Here is a 25,578-nt window from a genome sequence, read left to right as displayed (position 1 = left end):
TCTGGCCTCTTATGACTGCAGACCCATAACACTGTCCATGATTCTGGACTGGTCTGGCAAACCACTCTGTTCAGGGCAGTGAAGGAATGGGCGATAAATACCGTCTTTGCCAGGGATGCCACACCCCAAAAAATAAATTTACGAAGTACACATTCACATAGTTGGAGAGCTCAATGGCTGTAGGTCCTACAAAACAAAAATTACTATACCCAAGTGACTTACCTTCATAAATGGGTTCTTATTTGAAATGTAGAAACTGATAAGAATATTTGTTGCCATCTTTCCAATGCAGCACTGGATTTAGCTGTCTGTGTTCACTGTCAACTTCCGAACAAACAAACTTGCCTGGAGCGATCTGGCAATCTCAACTTGCAGAGTTGGCTGCATCTTTCGGGGTGAGCTGGAGCAAATCACTGCAGAGGCTGGAAATCCTTGACCTGAAATGTTAACTACAGATGCTGAGCCCTTCCAGCACTTCTCTTCCCTCAGCCGTTAATGAGGATGAGCAGGGAAGGGTTTTGACAAAACTGAAAAAAGTGACTAAACCAGGCCTCTGGCCCACTGGAACTGTCAAGTTTTATTTTAGAATTTCTCATCCAATTATTTTTTAAAAATTAAAGCATTCAATTTAAAAAATATCTATCTTAACAAATACATGTCAAAGTCCCCCCCACATCCAGTCCCTCCAGTGAGGCGAATTTTGAAATATTCCCTGCTCTAGGTCCAATCTGACACAGGATGTTTGCGTGGATCTGTAGGGTGAAGCTCACCCAACTTTCCACTCCTGTGATGAACTCCAAGAGGAGTCCAGCATTGGGGTGTCATTGGCCAGAGGTAAACAGCTGACTGCAGCTCTGGGACTTCCTTGCTTGGTCGAGTGGGAATCCTGTGTTGCATGTGCTAGTACACAGCGAGCTTCATTGGGCTGGCATCCACAGATCATCCAATGCCTCCACTGTGTACCATCTATAAGATGGACTGCAGGGTTTTGCCATGGCTCCTTCAAAGCTGCAGACTCTATCACCTGAAAGAGGGCAGTAGCGCCGCTTGCAAGTTCCCCTGCAAACCGTGCACAATTGGGACTTGAAAGAATATTGCTGTTCCTTTGCCCTCAGTTGGCCAGAGTCCTGAAATGCCCCATCTTATAGCACAACGCAGACTGCAGGGGTTCAATACTCACGGCTACTTTCTCAACAGAAATTAGGAATGGTGATAAATGCAAGTCATGCCCTCGACAACCCCTTCCTCCACCCACAACCCTTTCAATGAATAGGTTGAGGCTAGAGTTGAAAATGCACATAAGCTGAAGCCAATATCTTACAGCCTAGCAAGTAATACTCAGAGAACCATTATCACAGCTTTATTTTTTTTTACAGTGAACCAATATAACTTCACGTTACACAGAAGCACAATTTTCTCCAGTGCATTCAAAATGTTGTAATTGCTGCATCTTTTTTAAAAAGCCCATTAATTCCATCCTGCATTATGTCGATACTCCAATAGTTTGCATTGCCAATCCTTTCCTTAAGGAGAAAAATGGTAAGAGCCTTCTCTGCTGCAAGATTCTATGGATGTTATTTTGTTATATAACCAAAATTTGATAATTACTGTTGAGACTCAATTAACTATTTTGGTTCCTTTGCCCCCAAATAGCATTGGTAACAGAAAGAAAACAGAGTATAAACTCTCTCAAGTACAAACAAAGCATCAACTCGACCCAGTAAGTTTTATATACCTACCTGTGTGGAGTGCATTAAACCAAGGAAAACTACTGTGCAAGGGCATAAAACATGAAAAATTCACAAAAGCATGATGCAGCTGATGTGGAATACCTGATACAAGATTCTGAAAATATTCAGATAGGCAACATCCGTGAAGAAACAGAGCTATTGTTTCAGGTGGTTGAAATCTAATCTTGTACCTTTTTCCACAAATACTGCCGGATCTGTTGAATACTTCCATCATTTAGTCCTTATTAAAAAATGTCATTAAGGTCAACTTTTTGTAGTCACAAAGAACAGTAACTGAACTTACAAACAGTGGAACTTTTTTTGCGGAAACCATTGTCTACATAAAACTCACCGTAACTGTGAGAACGTGAAGTGACAAAGTGGTGATTTTTCTCAGCACAATTATTTATGATGCTTTTTGCTGTTGACGTAAAGATGACAATTATAACGTAAAAGAAGCTGCTGTCCTTAATTGGTGCAAGTGGCAGTATCACCAAACCTGTGATTAATCTACCAATATAGCTTTCTTTGAAATACTTTCAAATTGAGCAGCATACCCATTTTTCTAATCTGCACTCAATGAACTGTCTACAGGCACATGTTTACAGTGGCTCAATAGTTCACTATCACAGTGGTTATTTTGCAGAATCTAGAGGGAGCTGCAGTGTCCAGCAAATAGGAAGAAAGTCATCAGTGAACAAGCACACGGTATTAGGTACACTTCATCCAAGTGTGGTCATTGCTCTGTGACATTCCTCCTGCTGATGATAGTGCAATTGATTAGATCTCGCTGAACACGACAGTCGTCTTCATTTCAAAAATTCTGCGAGTTGCAGTCCCAGTTCCCATCAAAGGGCGACTAGAGAACTCCACACCTTCCACTGCAGTTACTCTCAAGACTCAGGAGAAATTAGATATCTGAGACATTGGGAGAAGGACCATTTCCTTAATGTGCAATCAGTCAGGGAGTAGTAATGGTGCTGCTGCAGATATAACACCATCAATATAAACTGGCTTAATCATAAGCACAATAATAAAACCACATTAAGATGCCACCAATTATAAATAACTGGCAATTTAGTTACATGCAACTGGCAAGAAGCTTCTGATCATTTCCCCACCCCCCACTTGCTTTTTCTTCAACTCCCTCTCTCTCCTGAGTGAAAGCACTGACCATTGTAGAGGTACGGCTTCTCAAGCACCCCAAGCCTACACTACTAATCAGATGTGCTTGATCTCAACACTTACCCACAGATGCAACATATCTCCAGCTCCAGGAATACATCTTGTGCTCTTTCAAATGAAATGTGCAGCACCGTAGACAAGTAAATGGTGCTTTCCGTACCAATGTGAGCTTTTGGTCACGTCTGGATGTTTGCATCTTTGGTTCAGTCTGCGTGGACTCGTGTGTATCATCTTGGGATGTCTAACAACATGAATGGTGCTGAAGTCATTTTAAGACAAGCTGGATGTCAGAGACAAACTCCAGGGCCTTTCACAATAAACAATTCTCATTCATTACATAAAGTCAAAATGCAAGAGCCTATTGAAGGGTGGGCTACCAGTGAAAGGCCAAAATCATTACAGTAAATCTCCAATAATCAGAAACCCAGATGATTCATCATCTGACTCACCAGCTGATGTTTCCTGCTCTCCCTTCTGACTCACTGAGGCCCTAGTTCCCACACTCTCTTTAAACTGATTAGGGTTTGGTTTCCCATGCTTCCTTTGTTTCACTGGAAAATTTATTATATTACTATTTAACATTTAATTATAATGAATTATTGATAAATCATCAATATGTATTAAAGATAATGTGATAACAGTCTTTTCCCCAGGGTAGGGAAGTCCAAAACTATGGGGCATAGGTTTAGGGTGAGAGGGGAGAGATTTAAAAGGGACCTGAGGGGCAACTTTTTCACACAGAGGGTGGTGAGTATATGGAACGAGCTGCCAGAGGAAGTGGTTGAGGCAGGTACAATAGTATCATTTAAGAAGTACTTGGATAGGTACATGGAGGGGCAGGACTTAGAGGGATATGGGCCAAGTGCAGGAACCTGGGACTAGATGGGTGGGCACTGTGGTCTGCATCGACTGGTTGGGCCGAAGGGCCTGTATCCGTGCTGTACTGCTCCATGTCTAATTGCGTTGGAGTAGTAAAAGGAATAACACACAATAGTCTGGAAGATCTGCTGGTCTGGTACAGACGTCCTGAGGGTGCTGGATTATCAGAGTTTAACTGTATTTCATAATAGGAAAACACGTTTCTGGTTATACAGCCTCTCAGTATTACAGTCCTTGGGATTATAACTTTGTTCTCCTCATCACAAGTCCAGGTGAAGAGAAATAGATGTGGAGGAAGCATGTCAAAGAATATTGCACACACTCTTTAGAAATGTTCCCCAGTGACGTTTCTTGTAGTGCATTTCTACTTGAACAACTTTTGAGAGCGGGTGTGATGACTGCCATTCATATTGTCCTCTTAACCAAAGAATTTTGCTCATTAGAATGAAGTGTACTCTTGAACTTTAGGAAAAACATTCTATTATACTGGATAATACAGTAAACTAAAAAAATTCAGAAGCCATAGGCTTTGATTAGCTTTATCAACAGTATCTTACATTCATTTTGGGATGTAGAGCAAAGAGTGTTATAACAGAAGATTATAATGAAAAGGATGTATTGTCCATTCAGTTAATGATTGATGATAATATTTTAGCCCATTTATCACACACTTCTCACATACACCCATGTATTTTTACAGCAAGACCAACTCCACTTCTCAGAAATGTGGTCAAGTCTTCCCATTTAGATGAACAGCTGACACACACTACATCAACCCATCAGCAAAGACGGCAATTAGTATGACATTTATGTAATTTAGCCATTAAGACTGGTATTCCTGAGCCCCTTGGTAGCAGAGTTGGAAGTTACTGCCCTGTAGCCCAAACTAGAAAACACCTGAGAAAAGGAGATCCATTCGCATTCCACAGAAGCCCTTGTATTTAGCTACCCACCATCAGATAAGTATTGCAGAAGGGAACGTGTACAAAAACGAACACTGAGCCAGAAGCATCTGAATTCTCAGGCTGGTATTGTTCCAGTGCAATGACTCTTGTCGTTTAGAAAACAGAAAATTAAGGGCAACTTTTAAAAACAAATTCTATAACATATCATGTTGACAGCAATCTTAAAGTCTTTTCTTCCTGTGTTCTGAGCTCCATAAAAACAAATACATTTAAGTGATTGAATCCTGCAATCCATAGCTGCACCACAATAAGATGAAAGGTACATCAGTTAAAGATGTCCTTAGCAACAGTATCTTCCCTACAAAATAATATCAGGAATTTTAATGTTAATAAATGGGTGCAAATGGTCCTTTATGTAAGAACAATGTGTGCCTCTTTCCCATCCTTGGATTTTAAATGAAGTCCCTTGACAAGATGATACTCTCTCCGTATGAAGGCATAGAAATAATCTGAAACCAACAGAATCTGTGGAGGAATGAGATATAACCAGTCAACACATCAATGTTAAATTTAAATAACAATGCTTCAAACTACCTTGCTAGTAAAACAGGCAATGCTACATGCACATATGCACAAGCGAAAGTCTTTTGCATTAAACTATTGCTTTGATAGCTATATAACTGAATAAGAACATGTCTTATTAGGCATGCTTTATATGGTTACAAACAATGTTGTAACTCTTTCTACCCATCACTATTAACATAAATTAGATGTTCTAGGGTGCTCTTCAAGTTGGGTTAGGTGCAGGCAATGTTTTACAAGGTTAGGATGCAGTATTCTCCACATACCTGGATCAATGCAGCTCCAAGAACATTCAAGCAGCTCATCACTATCCAGCATAAAACCACCCACTTAACTGGCAGCCCACCCATCAACTTAAACATTCACTCTCTCCAGCACCAGCTCACTGTGATTGCAGAATATATCTACAAAATGCACTGCAATAACTCATTGAGGCTTCTTTGACAACTCCTCCCACACCCGCAACTTCTGGGCATGTGCAATCCCTACCACCTCCACATCACACACTACTGTGACCTGGTGATACGTCATTAGTTCATAGGCAGATCCTGCAGCTCACTGCCCAACAATACTGTGGGAATATCTTCACAATGACTGCAGCAGTTCAAGGCAACTGCTCACCATTGCATTCTCAAAGGCAATTAGGAATAGTACTAACTGTGGTCTTTCTCTGCAGCTCCCATATCCTGGGAATGAACAAATAATGTCTATTATATCACTTTACACCCAGCTGCATTTAACACAGTGCAATTGCACTTGGTTTCTCAAAACAGAGGATATAGATTCTTTTTGGTGTATTGGCGTGAGGGATGAACTACTTCCCTTAGTGTGACCTTGCTGCTCAAACGGACTGGCATGTTCTCTACCCTTCAGAAGTACTCGATAGTTGCAAAGTCTTGGGCATCTCCTGATGACATTCAAGTGTAGGTTAGTTTCATTTATTATACTTTGTAGCCTAAAAGAGAGGCTACTTTAACAGCAAAACAACATATTTTGTAAAACAGAACTGCTATGAACTATTAAGTTCATCAGTTATACCATGAGAACTCCACCAATATGATAATGCACCATTTTAGGTACACTTGTAGCCCTCCAATCTTTTCTTGAGGACAGGGAAGGAGGGAAAGTTTATTGAAGAGTAAAATCATGATCATGTCTATATAGGAAAAAACACCTAATTTAAGTAAATTATTTTAAAGGGGAAACATCTACTAAAATATGCCAAAATATCCTGTGCCTAAAAAAAGGACTTGTGTACACAGAGGATCCTCGTATTCTTCTCTTGCTCTGTTTCATGCTTTGGCATTACTAATTGACAGGCAGTAGGAGTTAGAGGTTTGCTTGGGCATAAAGTTAAAACCCAATAAACCCAATCAGAGCAAGAGTACTTATATTTTTTTTCCCCATTTCTGATCACTGCCTTTGCAGCAATGCAGAAAAACAGACCTGCTCTGCTGTAGTTATTGATCAAGAACAGAGGATGTATGCGATGACACTAAGCAAATCATCCTGACCTGGATAAATCACTGCGTGTGACTAACAACCCCCTCTGACCTGAACCCGAATGGTTCTTTCAGGACATACTGTATACCTGACTTGATCCAGATGCATGCAGCTGGGTCCCGTTGGGTTCAGGCTGGATTGACAGGACCCAGCACAGGTGCCAAGTACCCTTCCTGATCTCATGAAATGCCATCTGACACGGGGAAATCCGTTGACAATTACTCTCCATTGAGCCAGGCAAACCTACTCTGATACCAATCCAATGAGGTACAAGTTTAACAATTATAGGCAACCTGTACAATATCTGGGCGGGGGTGGGGGGGGGGGGGGGGGGGGGGAGTGGAATGGGATTGTATTCTTAGAAAACAGTCTGTATCACAATTTTCCGTAACACAAAGCCGTGTCAAGAAGCGCAAGTTGAAAAGTTTATTTACTTTTGACTCCCCTACAAATTTCGAGAGAGTGAATTTTACTCTATGTCAAATTTTTGGGTAGTGATTTGTCAATTCTGGAAGGGTGAATTTCTGTGCCCAAAAGGTTGGAATGCAGGGGTGTCCTGTACTCTTACCTGCCCAACGTTGAATGCCAAAGTAATGGCATAGTAGAAGTTGGAATTTGCACTTCCAGAATAAATCCAAAGATGCCACAAAACTGGGAACAACACTGATGAAGAGATCAGCATGCACGATACCACAAAGATGTTCCGAAGGACTGAAAAATACAATTTTATTTGGCTTCTTTAGTTTAACACGTTCAAGGTACTGATGCAAAGGGCTAGAGAGATCAACGTCAATCTAGTTACTGCCAACAGGAGGTGTATTCTCACTGGATCTTTCCCTTGCATAATGGAAGATGTGGCAGATTTTCACTGAGCTTCAACAGAGTTTGAGAACTTGACAGCCCAAGCCTGTTGGACACCAACATGACAGTAATAAGACTACTGAACGGTTATAAGACTATTGAACGGTTCCCTAGTATGATAAGATGGGCTCTTGGACAGGTAAGATAAGATGGACAGTTGGAAGTTATACACCAGATTAAAATATTTCCCCCAAAGATATATTTCCCAAAGATGAGCTTGAATTTACATCCGCAGTTCAAATACAGCGAGTGGACTTATCAGTTGCATCTCAGAAGTCAAAATAGGAAGAATTAAAAATACCTGCATTTCTATAACCAGGCATCCCAAATACTTTACAGCCAACAAAGTATTTTTTGGAAGGCAGTCCATGTTATAAAATAGAAAATTAATCTGTATACAAAAGGGCTTTCCACCATCTACAAGGTACAAATCAGGAGCATGACAGTATAAACAGAAGATACAAAAGCCTAAAAACATGTACCACCAGGCTCAAGGACAGTTTCTATCTCGCTGTTATAAGACTATTGAACGGTCCCCTAGTACAATAAGATGGATTCTTGACCTCATAATCTACCTCATTATGACCTTGCACCTTATCGACTACCTGCACTGCACTTTCTCTGTAGCTGTGACACTTTATTCTGCATTCTGTTATTGTTTTACCTTGTTCTACCTCATTGCACTGTGTAATGAATTGATCTGTATGAACAGTATGCAAGACAAGCTTTTCACTGTACCTTGATACATGTGACAATAATAAACCAATTCCAGTACATCATACTCAATTGACAAAACCATTTGCTTTACCCAATAGACTTGAAGGATGAGGGTTTCCCCTCCTGCAGCAGTTTGCTGGAATATCACAGGTTCAAAGGTGATAAGTACTCAGGTCACTTGAATCACGAAAGACAAAACTACTAACGTCCTGTATAGCAGATCCTGGAGTTATACTATGGTGGTATTAAATCGACATATCAGTCGATAAATGAGGAAGGAAAGTAGAAAAAGAATAGGACCCCTGACTTTACTAATACTGATCCAGAGTTCAAAGACAGCATATTGTCATAAACCCATTTGAAGCACCAGTTCAACCCATCCAGAGTCCTGCCTCTAGTTCCGGGCACCACACTTTAGGAAGGGTCCAAAAGCTTTGGAGATTCAAGAGATTTACCAGAACGATTTAAGAATGAGGGTTTATGATTACATGGATAGGTTAGAGAAGTTTAAGTTCAGTACAGAAGGATAAGCAGAGATTTGACTGAGTTTTGGACAAGAGGGGAAATTGCTTCCAACAGTTGAGGAGTCAATACCAGCAGGCACAAGGTAAGCTGATTGTCAAAAAAAATTAGAGACAACATGAGGAAAAACTGTCTGTTGCTGATAAAGTGTTCACCACCTTTATCAATGCCTGATAAAAATTGAGGACATAGGTTTAGGGTGAGAAAATGGAGCTTTAAATGGGATCTGAGGAGAAAGTGTTTATGTTTTACACAGAGTGTGGTTGATATTTGGAACAAGCTGCCAGTGAAGGAAGTGGAATCACGTACACTCCCTGCATTTAAGGGGCATTTAGACAAGCACTCAAATAGGCAAGGCATAGGAGGACACAGACCTAATGCAGGCAAATGGAATTAGTCCAGATGGACAAAATGGTCGGCTTGGATATAGTGGGCTAAAGGGCCCATTTCTATGCTGCATGACTCTATAATCCTTAAAGGTGAAAGGGATAAATATTTGAGAAGAAAAAAAATTTAAAGAGATATGGGGAAAGAACTGAGAAGTGGTACCAGCTGGTTGTCTCTTCCAAAGTGTCCATGTACACTCAATGGCCACAAAAAGACATGAAAAGCAGCAGCGATGTGTCTCATCATACACACCCTCAATTCCACCTCAAGTGCAATCATTTCCCAAACAAATTCCATTGGAGGAGGTGGGAATGGGTTATTATGGCACTCTGCAAATTGGGTCACTGCATCAGAGGACACATGCACATGAGAACACGCTTGTTGCCAGATCAATCCAACACTCTGGACGTACATGGGTTGCTTGGCTGGTAGCAAGAAATAGGAACAGGGCCCCTTGAGGCTGCAGGAATCCAGTTTGTACAAGTTGAGTGTACAAGTGAAATAGTTCCTGATTTTTTGGGTTAATAAACATGCTTTCGAGTGACACAGCCTGAACTACGAAGAATCATTTAATTAAGTTTAGAGAGGACATTCAGTACAGGAGTTGGGATGTCATGTTACAGCTGTACAAGATGTTGGTAAGGCCACATTAGTACTGTGCGCAGTTCTGGTTGCCCTGCCATAGGAAGGAAATCATTAAATTGGAAAGGGTGCACAAAAGGCATAGATCGAGTGGACAGTCAGGCTTTTTCCCAGTGTGACAATGGCTAACATAAGGGTACATAATTTTAAGGTGATTGGAGGAAGGTATAAGGGGGACGTCAGGGGTAAGTTTTTTTTTACACAGAGAGTGGTGGGTGCATGGAACGCACTGCCGGCAGAGGTTGTGGGGGCGGATACATTAGGGACATTTAAGAGATTCTTAGATAGACACATGAATGATAGAAAAATAGGGGGCTATGTGGGAGAGAAGGGTTAGATAGATCTTACAACAGGATAAAATGTTGGCACAACATTGTGGGCTGAAGGGCCTGTACTGTACTGTACTGTAGTGTTCTATGTTCTAAAAGATTTACAGGGATGTTTCTAGGACTGGAGAGTTTAAGTTACAAGGAGGGGCTGGGACTTTTTCCCTGGAGTGTAGGAGGCTAAGGGGTGACATTATAGGGGTTTATAAAATCATGAAGGACATAGATAAGGTGAATAGCCACAGTCTTTTCCCCAGGGTAGGGGAATCCAAAACAAGATGGTATAAGATAAAAGTGAGAGCAGCAAGATTTAAAAGGGACCTGAGGGGGAACATTTTCTACACAGAGGGTGGTGCATACATGGAACATATTGCCAGAGGAAGTGGTAGAGGTGGGTACAGTTACAACATTTAGAAGACATTTGAACAGGTACATGGATAGGAAGGGTTTAGAGGGATATGGGGCAAATGCAGGCAAGAGGGACTAGCTCAGTTAGGCAACTCCTTACAGCCAGTTTTATGTTAGTGTGTCTGTCCAATGCCTTCCCAATGTTGAAGGACCCCAGGCTTGACACCAGATTTGTGTTGGTTCAGTCACAGCAGGAGCATTCTGAGGATGGGTGTACTGTCTGCAAAGTCAACACATCGTTTATCCCTGGGCTGCGCTTAGCAGTGAGTCAGCTGAGCGTCCTGCTAGGACACTTCAGAGGCAGTTAACCATGTCGGAGTCACAAACAGGCAAGACTAGGCAAGGACAGCAGATGTTCTTCTTTAAAACACACTTAAAACAGTCAGGGTTTAATGACCATTGAGCATCATCATGATCACTTTACTATTGTCTTTGCCCTTTGAAAACTGTATTGAAATTACTAAACTGCCATGATAGAGCTTGAGTTGATGTTCCATTGATAATTAATTCCATTCCTCTGGATTATGTGTGCAGTAATACAATCCTCATATATGATGCAACGCATGTACCACCAGGCTCAAGGACAGCTTCTATCCCGCTGTTATAAGACTCTTGAATGGACCTCATGTAGGATCAGGATGAACTCTTGGTCTCACAATCTACTTCGTCGTGGTCTTGCACCTTAGTGCACTGCAGGCAGACAATCTCTCTGTGACACTATATTCTGCTTTCTGTTATTATTTTTCCCTTTGTACTACCTCGACGGGAGAGGGGGGGTGGAGGGGGGAACCCTGAACCAGGACCCGAAATGGTGACAATTCCTCCCCCCACCACCACAGATGCTGCTCGACCTGTTGAGTTCCTCCAGCAGACTGTCTGAGGCTCCAGATTCCAGCATTTGCAGTCTCAGGTCTCCCTTATACCAATCAATTCGGGAGTTGTGTGGCTATGCTCGAGGAAAGGCTAAAATTGTCCACTGTCATAAGTGACCCTACTGTAAAGGCACAAATACATGGAGGTTGGGTAAGAAGAGGCTCAGACTCTGCAGCGTTGCTTTCTGATGTTACCCAGGTTGTGAATCCACTACTGGCTTGTACAGAAAGTAGTCACATAACATACTGTAGGACCCGTGACATGGGAGGCAACTGCTTCATCGGTAAAATAGATATCACAGAAAAAGGAACATATTGTTAGTACCAGATACGTTTATTCACTATTGTACTTACATCGGTAAAGGTGGTTCCACATGGGTAGGAAGGCCATGTACAGTGCTACATCACCTACGGTTGGGTAAGACTTAAAAATTGCAATGACTGCAATCTGAATGAACATGAAGAACATGGGATGATCTCTGCAAAAAGGATAAAGAGCAGCATATCATTCACAAACAATTTACTGAAAACATAAACTACAGCTAAGCCAACAGATAAGCAGATTTACAACCCACACACTGTAGTCAGTTCTGAACATTAACTGCCCAACAGCTATGATACTTCATAAATCTGGCAGTTAATTAATCTATTCATAATTCAATATTATATACTAAAGAATGCTAATTTACAACAAGTGTTTGAGTAGGCTGCACTTGTTTCCTTATTAAGTAACCTTTTCCATCAATAGAATAAAAAAATAGAGAAGGTTAAGGATCACCTCAATGGACCATTTGTTATCAATGAAATATAAGAGATGTTATTATTTTAAATTCCACAGCTATTATTCTTGAATGCTTCATAATTACACTCTCACTGAACTTGATTCTCAGAACAAGTGCACAGAAAACAAAAATGGACCAGAATTTACTTAGTTTTTCATGATTGTAGGACAGCCCAAAGCACTTTATAGTCAAGCAAGTATTTTTGAAGTGTGGCTCCTATCGTAACATACTTGCTGCAGGACTACACTTGTAAGTCTACAAGCATGGCAGAATACAGACAGATCATTGCATTTCATGGAACGCGCTGTGCACAAAGTGGCTGCCAAAATTTTAACATGACAATTATGACATACTCTAAAGAACTGTACTCTTGTTCATCTTGAAGTGAATGCAATTCTTTCTTTCTAAATTCAACCCTTGAATCCGTGGCAAGTGAGCCAATCTCAGCAGAGGATGAAGAATCTCTGGAATCCTCTCATTGTCGTGGAATTTAGATCGTTGGAGGTATTTAAAGAGGTAGATAAATTTTTGAAATACTGGAGAATTGATGGCGAGAGAGAAGTGGCACAGAAGAGGAGATGAAGCCTGGGCAGATTAGCTAAGCTTATACTGAATGGCGGAGCAGGCTACATGCAACTAACCTCAATCCAGGACAGTAGATGTGTGCATGCGGTTATCTTCTCCTGACAACAAGCAGTAATCCAACGCAAAGATTGGGCAAAGGATGTACTGGGATTAGCCACTTTAGTTGAATGGCTTTCCAACAGTCATGCTCTTGGTGTGTGAGGGATGTACAGATGATGTATCAGAGGGATGGCAATACTTGTGGAACAATGAACAACAATGTCTGGTGGGGGGGCTGAGGAAGTGGAAGATAAAATTATAATCCTAACAAAATAAAGCTACACAAAGACAGGTTTGATGAAACTGAGACATTAACTCTGTTTCTCATTCCACAGAGGTTGCCTGCCCTGCTGAGTATTACCCACAAGTTTATATTGTTATAACAAAAATGGAGTTAGCATTGTAAATGGTAATGGAAATCTTACCTTAATTTCATTGATAGTGGAAGAGTATAGAAGAATACGTTGATTTGAAATACACACACAAAAAACAGCCGGAAATGCTCAAACATTTCAGCAAAGAAGTACCAAAATAGCCCAATGTTTGGTGTAAGATCTGGAACAGAAAGGCTAGAAGAAACAAAAAGATTTAGATGGGGAAAAAAAGGATTTAAAATTTATTCACAAACTTATGCCAAGTGATTATATTTAACAACGTTCAACTTTCCTTGATTTCCTATATTCTCACCACATGGAGGGAGACCATTCGGCCCATTGAGTTTATGCTGGCTTTCAGAGCAATTCAATTCCCTGATTTATTTCCCCATAATCCATTCTCTCTCACATCCTCATTCTCCTATTTGCCAACTACGCTAGGGGAAATCTACAGCTGGCAATTAACCTGCCAACCAATGTGTTTTTGGGATGTGGGAAACCACGCGGTCACAGGGAGAATGTGCAAACTCCACACAGACAGTACCGGAGGTCAGGATCGAAACTGGGTCGCTGGAGCTGTGAGGCAGCAGAGCTATCAGCCGTGCCAAAGTGCTGCCCAGAGAATGGGTTACAGGAAACCTGGAGCAGGGAGTACAGCTTTGTGTTTTCCTCACGTTTAACATAATGCCATATACAAAACCCATTCAGATTATATCTCTAAATACATAGAGTTTACCAATTATTTGATGTCTTGCACTGTTTCTACAACTTGCATGGATTGGGGAAGGGGCTGGTGATGGTACCAATGGTGAGAAGATGGCAAAGGCCAATCGAGGGACACAGACTGATCACAAGGGCAGGTGCTTTACTGGGTAATGTGTCAAATGGAAAAAGCACTCCTGCTCTTCCTGACCCACAAGCAGTACTACAAGGCATTCACCTCATGGATTCAGTCCTCCCCAGCTTCTTTCAGCTGCAACATGTTAAGCAGTCTGCAAAACACAACCACCTGTGGTTAAAAACAGAATGATTATGAAAACGAAGAATGGAAACTTTGAATGCCCTCACCATTTCCTGCAACTAGATTGGTTACCTTGATAGGCCCTTGTTAAAACAGGAAGCAGGTTGGTTTAGTTTTTGTTTTGCATCTTAACTTGTAACATGCAACTCACCTACTTTTGTAAGTGAGATTAAAGGGTCCTGGATGTCCAAGGACAAAAGTGCATGACTACATATAATTTGGCTCAGGTGAGGCTACTGGTTGACTGAGATGGTGCCCTGGTGTCTATGTACTGCAGGCTTAGCTACAACGAAGCAGCCGTAAATGTCAGGATAATAGACTTTAAATAAGAGAATTTCTGTCTTGTTTCTGTTTAGTGGCTGGAGAACAAGGTAGGTGTATTTATGAAAGTTCACTTTGTTCCCATTATCTTTGCACAGGTTAATCAACTGTAAAGGTGCTTGAAAATCTGTAGTTTTTTTTCATCTCTCAAAAGGTATTAATTTAAAATTAAATGACTGTGTTCCATTCCCTTTCAACTTTAGACAGTAGCTGTTACCGCACACCACCTTCCTTTTTAAAAAAAACTATAACTTTGGGTAGCAAGAAATCATTTCAGAACTCAGCTGACATTTTGTCTCAGAATAATTTTTTTTAAAAAAAAAGAAAACTTACATGAATCCGTATGTAGAGGGAATGAAACTCCACGAACTCAGCAAGAAAAATGACAAGCATAAGCTGATCAGCAAGCAGCCGATAAACATGACAGCATATTTGAGCAAAAATAACAGGAAGGCCGTACTATGGAGGCTCACTATTAGATGGTGTTTCTGTAGGAAGATATAAAAAAAATTATAAATATGTCTACTTTGATGCATTTCAACTGAATTTCATTTCATTGCTCCTTTTTTCTAAACTTTTAAGAATATTGCTTTTGCAAATGGTGATGGATATTTAGACCATGATATAGAAGCAGAATTAGGCCATTCAGCCCATCGAGTCTATTCCACCATTCAATCATGGCTGTTTTTTTTCTCAACCCCATTGTCCCCATAACCCTTAACCCCCTTAGCAATCAAGAACTTATTAATCTTTGCCTTGAGTACACCAAGTGACTTGGTCTCCACAGCCCTCCATGGCAACAAATTCCACAGATTCACCACTCTCTGCTGAAGAAATTCCTCCTCATCTCAGTTTTAAAGGGACATCCTTTTGTTCTGAGGCTGTGCCCTCGGATCCTAGACTCTCCTACTGATGGAAACATCACTCTATCCAGGCCTTTCAGTATCTGGTAGGTTTCAATGAGATCCTCCCTCATCCTTCTCAACTCCATGGAGTACAGGCTCAGAGCCATCAAGCACTAGGATAAAGTCCTGCTGTATGTCTGGAGGACCTCTAGGTCAGGTACAGCAGTTAGAGACAGAATGAAGCTCCCTTTAATCCACATGCCTTAACTTCAACCTCAGATCCACGACAGTTGCTAATAATATGAGAATGATGGCTACATCCTTAACCTAGTCAGCAGGACTAGAAATTTAGCAGAGGTTGGGAATACATCTTGTGAGGAGCCACTGCATGTGATTTTCCAAAACACATCTACATTTTCAAACTCAGTGGCCCATTACACAGTATCGATAAGGCAGCACCACTCTGCTATCTAGGGAACAAGTATTTTCAATGTCATCAAAATTTTATTCAAAACGTACATTTTAAAATGTCTTTTAAAACTCTATTACACCATCTTATGGCATCCACTTTGGCATTCGCTTAAAGCAGTAAAAGTCTCTGGTTAATGACAAACTCGATGGGTCTGTCTCCTATGTTATTAAAGCTCATTTCCTTTCCATATTGTGCTTCAACATGACTCAGATTAGTTTATTGTCATATACACCAGGGTGCATGAAATTCCCTGTTTGCATGAAGCTCACAGAGTAAACAGTATACATGGTAATAGTAAATACAATGACGAGTGCAAAACAGCAGAATGGTGCAAAGATTGTAGTGCAATCAGTAGTGCAAAAGTGACAATAACAGAATAACTGAGAGAGGTTATGTTAACAGTACAAGAATGTGGCAGCACGACCAGGAAGGGGATGTGAAAGAGGTGGTGATTGGTTCAGGTCTGATAGCAGTGGGGAAGAAGCTGTTCTTAAGTCTGTCACTATGTTTTGAACTTCCAGTCTTCCCAATTTATTAATGCAAATAATGCCACTTCAAGCTAATCATCAGGGAAGTGTTAGTTCATCAGCCTACACTAATTTTATGCTAAAAACAGAATTCATTTTCTTTTGTTCTCAGCAAGTAAACAATATCATTTCCGCTAATCCTAAACTACTCTTATTTTGTTCCCCCCCATTCTCACCAACTCCCCCCTGATTCTACCACTCACTTTCACACAAGGGATAATTCAGTGACCAATTAACCTGCACATCTTGGGGTGAGGGAGAAGACCAGACCACGAGGGGGAAACCCTCGCGGTCGCAAGGAGAACATGCAAACTCCACACAGGTTGGGATTGAACCTGGACCGCTGGAGCTGTGAGGCTCTACCAGCTACACCACCGTGCCTCCCCAAGAGACCAAACTCAGGAAGCAGGGTACACAAGGAACCAGCTCCAAGGAAAGAAGTCACAGCTACAAGTGCCAATGGATGAGCAGCAATGGAGCTTACTGGAACCGAATTATTATATCAACAAACACCTGTGTAACCTCACTCTTCAGAGGGATCCAGTCCTCAAAACTGAAGAGTTTCCTTTCAAATGTTTTCCCTTCCCCATTTTGGTTACAAACGTTCAAGTGTAGCTCTGTAGATCTCAGAAACTGGTGGCTTCCCAAATCAATTGATGCTCATAAAGATATTTTGTTGTCAACAGATCTCAGCAAGTTATTTTGACAATGGTGGAAGGGGAAATATTATGTCACAGCCTGGTCCACTGCTGTCTTCAGCCGATCCTCAAAAACATCACTGAATATAATCTGGAATAGAATTTCTGACTGCTTGTCCAGAAACAAGGAGACAATTGCAACCCATCCATTCTTTGCACTGGCTAAAATTAGCTAACTAAAATCAATCCCAAGATTTGTTTGGCATGTACAGCTAAGTCCTTCACCACATTGGCTTAAAAAATTAAATTTCTGATTAATAGTCTACCATAATAGCAGAGATTCAAACCTACACTATAACATTTACTTTTAAAATCAATTGTCTGATCAATTCTTGCTATCAATTTGAAGTGTTTTTGAAAATCAACAGCATTACACTTGGAAAACATTTAGTATATAAACACATGGTCCAATATCCTTTCCCAAAAATACTGATTCAGGATTGCATAAGGGGCCATTCTTGGAACCTGGAGAGTTAACGTGCTAACAAGCTGCACGACCAGTGGGTAGACAGCACAATTTGGTTTGATTCAGCCCTTGTGTAATGCAGCACAGTTGAGGCATTGAACTTGACTGTGTCCTTATCTGCAGGTTACACACCACATTACACAGTCTAACTACCCACTAAGATCTCAGGGAAGGTTTGTTTATGATCCTTGGGAAAGAAATTGGCTGTATTGAAAACCCATCAGTAGTAAGAAAGCTATTATTAAAAATAAATCACCTGTGCAAGGTACAGCAATGCTGGGGCAAACAATGCAACAGGATACAAAGACTGGTATGCAGCCAAGGCCAAGAATATTGCACTAATAAAGGCACTTCCTGAAAACAGAAAACATGTCAATTCAAGTCAAAGGACATTTAAATGCACCAGACAATTCTAAAATGCTGCCTTATTGAACAATACATAACATGCAAAGAGAAAAGTCAATGTTTTGAATACATTTTCAAAAGACTCTGACTGAAAGATTACACCAAATACAGCTCCCAAGTTGCTAACTATCTGCAATGCAGTATTTTCCATTCTCGTTTCAGGTTCTTATTTTTCTTTTCATTAACAACATATTTAAACGATGGAGTATTTTATTTCAAAATGTGAAAGTGGTTTATGTATTCTTCTCATGTTAATTTTTTCCATTTCCCTTCCTAAGCTTGAGGTTCCATGGTTACTGGCTGTGTTTCAGGAGCTCAGCCAACAGAACATTTGCCATTTGTGAACTTGAACAGCAAGTGGTAGCACGCTGTTTGCCTGAGAAAGATGCTTCAGTCAAGTCCAATCCAAACCCACGGGGCAGGCAGCTCTTGATGTATTGCAGAGGGAGCCCTGATTGAGCCAAAGAGCATAGAGACCAAATTCTTGTACCAGTATAGACAAGAAGGAATCACAAATTTAACCAGGCCAACCTGTAACTTATTCTCTTATAACACAAAAGGCGGCCATTCGAGTCCATGCTGGCACTCAAAGCAATCCCATCTCTTGTTCCCTGTAACTTATTCTCCCTCACTTGCCCATCATTCTCCAAGTACCCACACATGCACAATTTAAGGTGGCCAATAACCTACCAATCAGCACATCTTTGGGACGTGGGGGGAACCCACAGCATCCAGGGGAAACCCATGTGACCACAGGAAGAATGTGCAACCTCCACAAAGACAGCAGAGGTCAGCAATGAACCCCAGTTCCTTGACTTAAGGCAACAGCAGCACCTGCATGCCACTTTTATACCAGATAACAATCTTGCCACTGACCCTGAAGGAATGAGTCTCTGTCAAGATTTCATGAATAAGGTGAGACAACTAAAACATCAAATCAACAGTGACTTCTTCCTTCATCTCTGCAATTCCACTGATTAAAAAACAACATATTTTTTTGTTTCAATTTTCATCTGGCTGTTATTGCTTCACCTTTGTGAAATTATAAGTGACAAGTATTCTAGTCCCAATCATAGAACAACATACAAATCTCAATTAATGATTACGTACAGCTGATCAACTGCCAAGACCAGGCTTGGCACGTGAAATGGATAAAGCATATTGTAGGTCTGTCAAAGAATTAAGCAATCCTCACCTTTCACGGTGGCTAAAATAAAAACTGCAATAATTGCATTGTTGATAGCACAAGTCGATTTTGCCACACAGGTTAGCACAGTGAATGGATTCATGAGATAGCTGGAACGGAACAGAGAACAACTCATTTGCAACATTCGTGAGGGACAGAGTTTATCACATCTATCAGTCCTGTGTAGGAACAACAATCCCTTGAACATGACTTTATCTGAATGAATGAAAATACTTTTAACAACTTTAATTGTTTGTTAATTAGTGACCATGTTGTTCATTTTCCTCTGAAATGGAGATGATCCAAATTGGTTTAGTCCTCATTAGTTAGTGTCTGATGTTTTCTTGCTTATTTTATTGCCTCTGTCAAATTAAACCCATATTGCCTTTTGAACTCTGATTTCACCAAATGCTGCAGCATAATTATACTCCATTTCTTCAGAGAACAAAGTCACAGCAGCAAGACAAAACCATCTCTTTTGAGCCATATTTTATTTTTTTGTCGATCAAGGCGCTCCACCATTCAACAAGATCAAGGATGATCTTCCACCTCAGTGCTGTATTCCAGCACTATCACCGTATCCCCCAAAAATCTAAAAATGTTTTAAATTAGCACCATAACTGAGCTTCCAGTCATTCTGAGCAGAGAATTTCTAAGGTTCACCATCCTCTGAGTGAAGCAATTTCTCCTCATGTCAGCTTTAAATGGCCTACCACTAATTCTAGGATTATGTCTGCTGGTTCTAGACTTCTCCGTCAGGAGAAACATCTTCCCTGCACCCAGCCTACATGCCTTTTAAGAACATTGTATGTCTTAATGAGATTTCTCATCCTTCTAAACTCTAAAGAGCACAGTTCCTTTCAACTCAATCACTCTTTGTGTGGCAAACCCACCATCCTGCCATCCCCCTTTGCCAATGAGACCAAAACTGCACAATACTCCTGGTGTGGTTTCCCCAATTTTCACAATTGCAATAGGGCTTCCTTACTCGTAATCAAATCCCCTCACAGTAACATCTATCCTCCTAATCGCTTGCTGCACCCGCTTGTTTGCCTTCTGCTGGCAACATCTGTTCCTTCCAGAGAAGATAACAAGCAAAAAACAGGTCTAAGTTGATCCAGGGAACTATTAAATTCCCTGACCATTTCCTGGTTTGCCGTTGCTCACGTGTAACCACACAATGAAGATCATAAACCAAGAAACCATTTCTCAGAAAAAAATAGTTTAAGTTATGTAACAAAGCTAAATTTACAGTGAGTTATCATTTTTAAAACTACATAATTTTGAAAAGTGAATGTTTTTAATCATATTTTTGTGATTTTAAACTTTGGAAGTGGTGGGATTGTACAAGGGAAACGACCCTCTACCACACCCTACTTCAATCTCTCTGTTTGCCCGCTCCATTCTTTAACATCTCCTGGTCTTCACCACCTCTGAAGGAGCTTAAATTAAGAAGGGGCCAACATCTTGGCTTTAAACATAAATGACACATAGTGCAAGGTAACAGACAATAAAACATATTCTCATCTTGCTAGCTACTTTCAAAGCTTAAGTTACAGGACCTAAGCACCTAAGTGTTGCAGGAGGCAGGTAGTTGGGTGACCATCAGGAAAGAGAAAGGGAATAGGCAGACAGTGCAATGGTACCCCTGTGGCCATTCCCCTTAATAACAAGTATATCGTTTTAGATGCAGATGCAGTTTGGGGGCGGGGGGGCCGAGGATGACCTACTAGGGGAAAGCCACAGCAGTCAGGTCTCAGGCACTGAGTTGAGCTCTTTGGCTCAGAAGGGAAGGGGGGACAAGAAACAAGCGGTAGTGATAGGGGTTTCATTGTTTTGGGGAGCAGACAGGTTCTATGGATGAGAACGACTCTCGGATGGTATGTTGCCTCCCAGATGACTATATTATAGACCTCCCAATAATCAGCAGGATTTAGAGGAGCAAATTTGTAGAGAGATAGCAGACAGTTGCAGGAAATATAACGTTGTGATAATAGGTGATTTTAACTTTCGACATATTGACAGGGACTCCCATTCTGTAAAAGGATTGGATGGGATTCAGTTTGTCAAATGTGTTCGGGACCATTTCCTTAATCAATATGTAGAGGTCCCAACTGGAGAGAATGTGATACTGGATCTCCTCTTAGGGAATGAGACAGGGCAGGCAACAGAAGTGAGTGTAGGGGAACACTTTACATCTGGCGATCATGATTCCATTAGTTTCAAGATAATCATGGAAAAGGATAGGACTGGTCCTAGGGTTAAGATTCTAAACTGGAGGAAGGCCAATTTTGATGGCATCAGAAGGGATCTGGCAGGTGTGGATTGGGATAGGTTGTTTTCTGGCAAAGGGATGCTTGGTAAGTGGGAGGCCTTCAAGAGTGAAATATTGCGAGTACAGAATCTGTATGTTCCTGTTAGGATAAAAAGCAAGGCTAACAGGTTTAGGGAACCTTGGTTATTGAGGCCCTGGTAAAGAAAAAGGTGTATATCAGATATTGACAGTTAGGATCAAATGAGGTACTTGAGGAGTATAAAGAAATGCAAGAGAACACTTCAGAGAGAAATCAGGAGGGCTAAAAGAGGACGAGGTTGCTCTGGCAGACAAGGTGAAAGAGGATCCAAAGAGTTTCTATAGCTATATTAAGAGCAAAAGGATAGCAAGGGACAAAATTGGTCTGCTTGAAGATCAGCGTGGTCAGCTATGCATGGAGTCAAAAGAGATGGGGGAGGTTTTAAATTGATTTCTTTGCACCTATGTTTACTTGGCAGACAGACACAGAGTCTACAGAACTGAGGAAAGAGTACAGAGGTCATGAACCATATCCAGATTACAGAAGAGGAGGTGCTTGCTGTCGAGGCGAATTAGGGTGGATAAATCACCAGGGCCTGCAAGGTGTCCCCTTGAACCTTGTGGGAGGCTAGTGCAGAAATTGCAGGGGCTCTGACAGAGATATTTAAAACATCCTTAGCCATGGGTGAGCTGGCGGAGGACTAGGGGATAGCTAATGTTGTTCTGTTGTTTAAGAAAGGCTCAAAGAATAAGCTGGGAAATTATAGGCCGATGAGCTTGATGTCAGTCGTGGGTAAATTATTGGAAGGTATTCTAAGGGACACGCTATACAAGTATTTGGATAGTCAACATGGCTTTGTGCATGGCAGGTCATGTCTAACAAATCTTCTAGAGTTTTTTTGAGGACGTTACCAGGGAGGTTGATGAAGGGAAGGCGGTGGACGTTGTTTACGTGGACTTTAGCAAGGTCTTTGACAAAGTCCCGCATGGGAGGCTGCTCCAGAAGGTTAAGTTGCTTGGCATTCAGGATGAAGTAGTCAATTGGATTCAACGTTGGCTTGGTGGGAGATGGTTGACTAGTGGTGTGCCGCAGGGATCAGTGCTGGGTCCATTGTTGTTTATCATCCATATTAATGATTTAGATGACAACGTGGTTAACTGAATCAGCAAATTTTCAGATGACACCAAGATTGAGGGTGTAGTGGACAGCGAGGAAGGCTATCAAAGCTCGCAAGGTGATCTGGACCAGCTGGGAAAATGGGCTGAAAAATGGCAGATGGAATTTAATGCAGACAAGTGTGAGGTGATGCACTTTGGGAGGACAAATCAGAGTAAGACTTACACAGCAAATGGTAGGGCACTGAGGTGTGCGGTAGAACAAAGGGATCTGTGAATACAGATCCACAATTCCTTGAAGGTAGCATCGCAGGTAGATAGGGTCGTAAAGAGAGCTTTTAGCACATTGGCCTTCATAAATCAGGGCTTTGAGTACAGGAGTTGGAATGTTATGAAGTTGTATAAGACATTGGTGAGGCCAAATTTAGAGTATTGCATGCAGTTCTGGTCACCTACCTACAGGAAAGATATCAATAAGCTTGAAAGAGTGCAGAGAAAATTTACACAGATGTTGTCGGAACTTGAGGACCTGAGTTACAGGGACAGGTTGAATAGGTCAGGACTTTATTCCCTGGAGTGCAGGAGAATGAGGGGAGATCATATAGAAGTATACAAAATTATGAGGGGTATAGATAGGGTGAATACATGCAGGGTTTTTGCCTTCAGGTTGGGTGAGACTAGAACTAGAGGTTTAGGGTGAAAGGTAAAATATTTAAGGGGAATCTGAGGGGGAACTTCTTCACTCAGAGGGTGGTGCGAGTGTGGAATGAGCTGCTAGTGAAAGTGGTAGATGCGGGCTCAATTCTAGCATTTAAGAGAAGTTTGGATAGGTACATGAATAAGAGAGGTATGAAGGGCTATGGTCCAGGTGCAGGTAGATGGGACTAGGCCGAAAACCAGGTCGGCATGGACTAGGTGGGCCGAAGGGCCTGTTTGTGCACTGTAGTGCTCTATAATTCAGTAATACATAAGGAAATGTGTAGTTAGACATGCTACAGCAATCGCTGGTGTTTACTAAATAAACATGGTCTTCATCGAGCAAAATTTAAAAGCCCTTAAAGTATTTGAAAATGAAAATTGCAAATAGCAGAGTTGGGCAGTAGGTGTAGAGAGAGAGTATTATGGCTGATCTGTAGAGGTGGGTGGCCAGGAATGAAGGAGGAGACTGTGCAATTTAAACTTGTGAGAGGAAATTGTATCACAGTAGAGCAAGGTGGCAGATGTGCAACATGGCAGCTGAACAGGTTGGACAGGACAAGACTCAAGGAAGGATTGATGATTATTATGGTCATCTGGTAACTGGAACAGAAATCTTCCCAGGGTATGGGAGAAGACCCCAAGATGTTCCCTGGGGTTAACACAATGTTCCCTGTATGCCTTCTCCAGTAAACGTAAAAGCTACAATTTCAAAGTATTGGAATTATTTCTGGGGAGACTATAGAGGGCATAGATTTAAGGTGAGGGGGAAAATTTAAAAGGGGCCCAAGGGACAAATTTTTCCATACAGAGCATGGTGTGTATGTGGAACGAGCTGCCAGAGTAAACTGTAGAGGTGGTACAATTACAATGTTTAAAAGACATTTAGACAAGTACAGGGATAGAAGAGACCTTGAGAGATGTGGGCCAAACGCAGGCCAACGGGACTAGCTCAGATAGATATCTTGGTTGGCATGGATGAATTGGGTCAAAGTGCCTGTTTTCTTTCTGTACAACTCTATGACTCTGGTGTGCTAGCCAATATTTATCCCTCAAAAACAAAATATATTTCTTGTAAACATTAGCACATTGCTTGAGGGTATTTGCTGAGACAAAATTGGGTGTTGTGCTTCATACATTACAAATTAGTGTAAAGAGCTCCAAGATGACTTAAGGAATAATTTTTTTTTTAAATTTTATTTACAGCCTGGTAACAGGCCCTTCCGGCCCAACGAGTCCGCGCCACCCCATTTTAAACCCATATTAACCTACCCATACATCTTTAGAACATGGGAGGAAACCGGAGCACCCGGAGGAAACCCATGCAGACACAGGAAAACATACAAACTCCTTACAGGCAGCAACAGGAATTGGACCCCGATCACTGATGCTGTAATAGCACTACGCTACCATGTTAACACATAAATGCAAGCTGGGTTTTAAACTTCACACATTTACAGCTCCAATTGGTTGCTTCATTCTTGGTCAGTTGTCTCAGCTGCTTCCTCACGCACAGTTCAAATACTCTGCGCAATTTGCTCCAGGAACATTATCTGGCAGCTTCTTCTAAATTTAACAGTTACACAATTCCAAGGGATGACAGTCAGCACCCTGAAGTCATTGAACATGCAACCCTTTTCCTACAATGCGCCAAGATGGTATGTTTGAAGAGAATTAATCAGACAAAAATTTCCCCTTAACCAGTGAGAAGAGCGTATTTGTTATCTTAGTTCAGCAAAGCACTCAAATTATTTAATATTAACTACAGGAGGTGGTAGCCAAGTTCAACAGCTACTTGAAAAATGTTGTTACACAGCCACTACTTGTATTTTTAATGTTTAATAAATTTGTCTGACAGCTTGGTCTGAAATCAGCAAAGAACAACTTGCTGAAACACTCTTAAAATAAATTGTTTAACAGGTGGATGCACTAACCATTTATTATTTCACTTGCTGGGACACAGCTCACTTAACATTAATTTGAAATCCAGAAATTAGAAATATATTGAGTTTAAGGAACAGAAGAACTAGAAGTGGGAGCAAGTCAACTAATCCCCTTCTTATCATTTCCTGAGCTTCATTTGAAACCACTTAAGCATAACAATTAAGTGAGTAAGGAGTCTGTTATTTAAATGATTAGATAAAATGCCAGCCAAATACAAGTGTTCAATCCTTCAAATATGGGATACACTAAATAATTTGTATTGCCCACGTGCCTTGATGCATATTCACCT

The 25,578-nt window shown here is 41.1% G+C and overlaps 1 protein-coding gene across 1 annotated transcript in view; it reads right to left on the bottom strand.

The window, feature by feature from the left end:
• Positions 1-1,347: 1,347 nt before the first annotated feature.
• Positions 1,348-25,578, bottom strand: part of pigu (phosphatidylinositol glycan anchor biosynthesis, class U) — a 35,525-nt gene continuing 11,294 nt past the window's right edge. Inside the window, exons 6-12 of the mRNA XM_052031567.1 lie at positions 19,250-19,350; positions 17,906-18,003; positions 14,975-15,129; positions 13,351-13,494; positions 11,874-11,998; positions 7,353-7,495; positions 1,348-5,224 (exon numbers count right to left, since the gene is read on the bottom strand). Of these exons, the coding sequence (XP_051887527.1) occupies positions 5,111-5,224; positions 7,353-7,495; positions 11,874-11,998; positions 13,351-13,494; positions 14,975-15,129; positions 17,906-18,003; positions 19,250-19,350 (880 nt within the window). The 3' untranslated portion in view covers positions 1,348-5,110. The remainder of the gene's footprint in view (positions 5,225-7,352; positions 7,496-11,873; positions 11,999-13,350; positions 13,495-14,974; positions 15,130-17,905; positions 18,004-19,249; positions 19,351-25,578) is intronic.

The sequence above is a fragment of the Pristis pectinata genome, chromosome 16 (genome assembly GCF_009764475.1).
Source record: "Pristis pectinata isolate sPriPec2 chromosome 16, sPriPec2.1.pri, whole genome shotgun sequence".
Lineage (NCBI taxonomy): Eukaryota > Metazoa > Chordata > Chondrichthyes > Rhinopristiformes > Pristidae > Pristis > Pristis pectinata.
The sequence above is the reverse complement of the archived record's forward strand: the minus strand, read 5'-3'. Positions and strand labels throughout refer to the sequence as shown.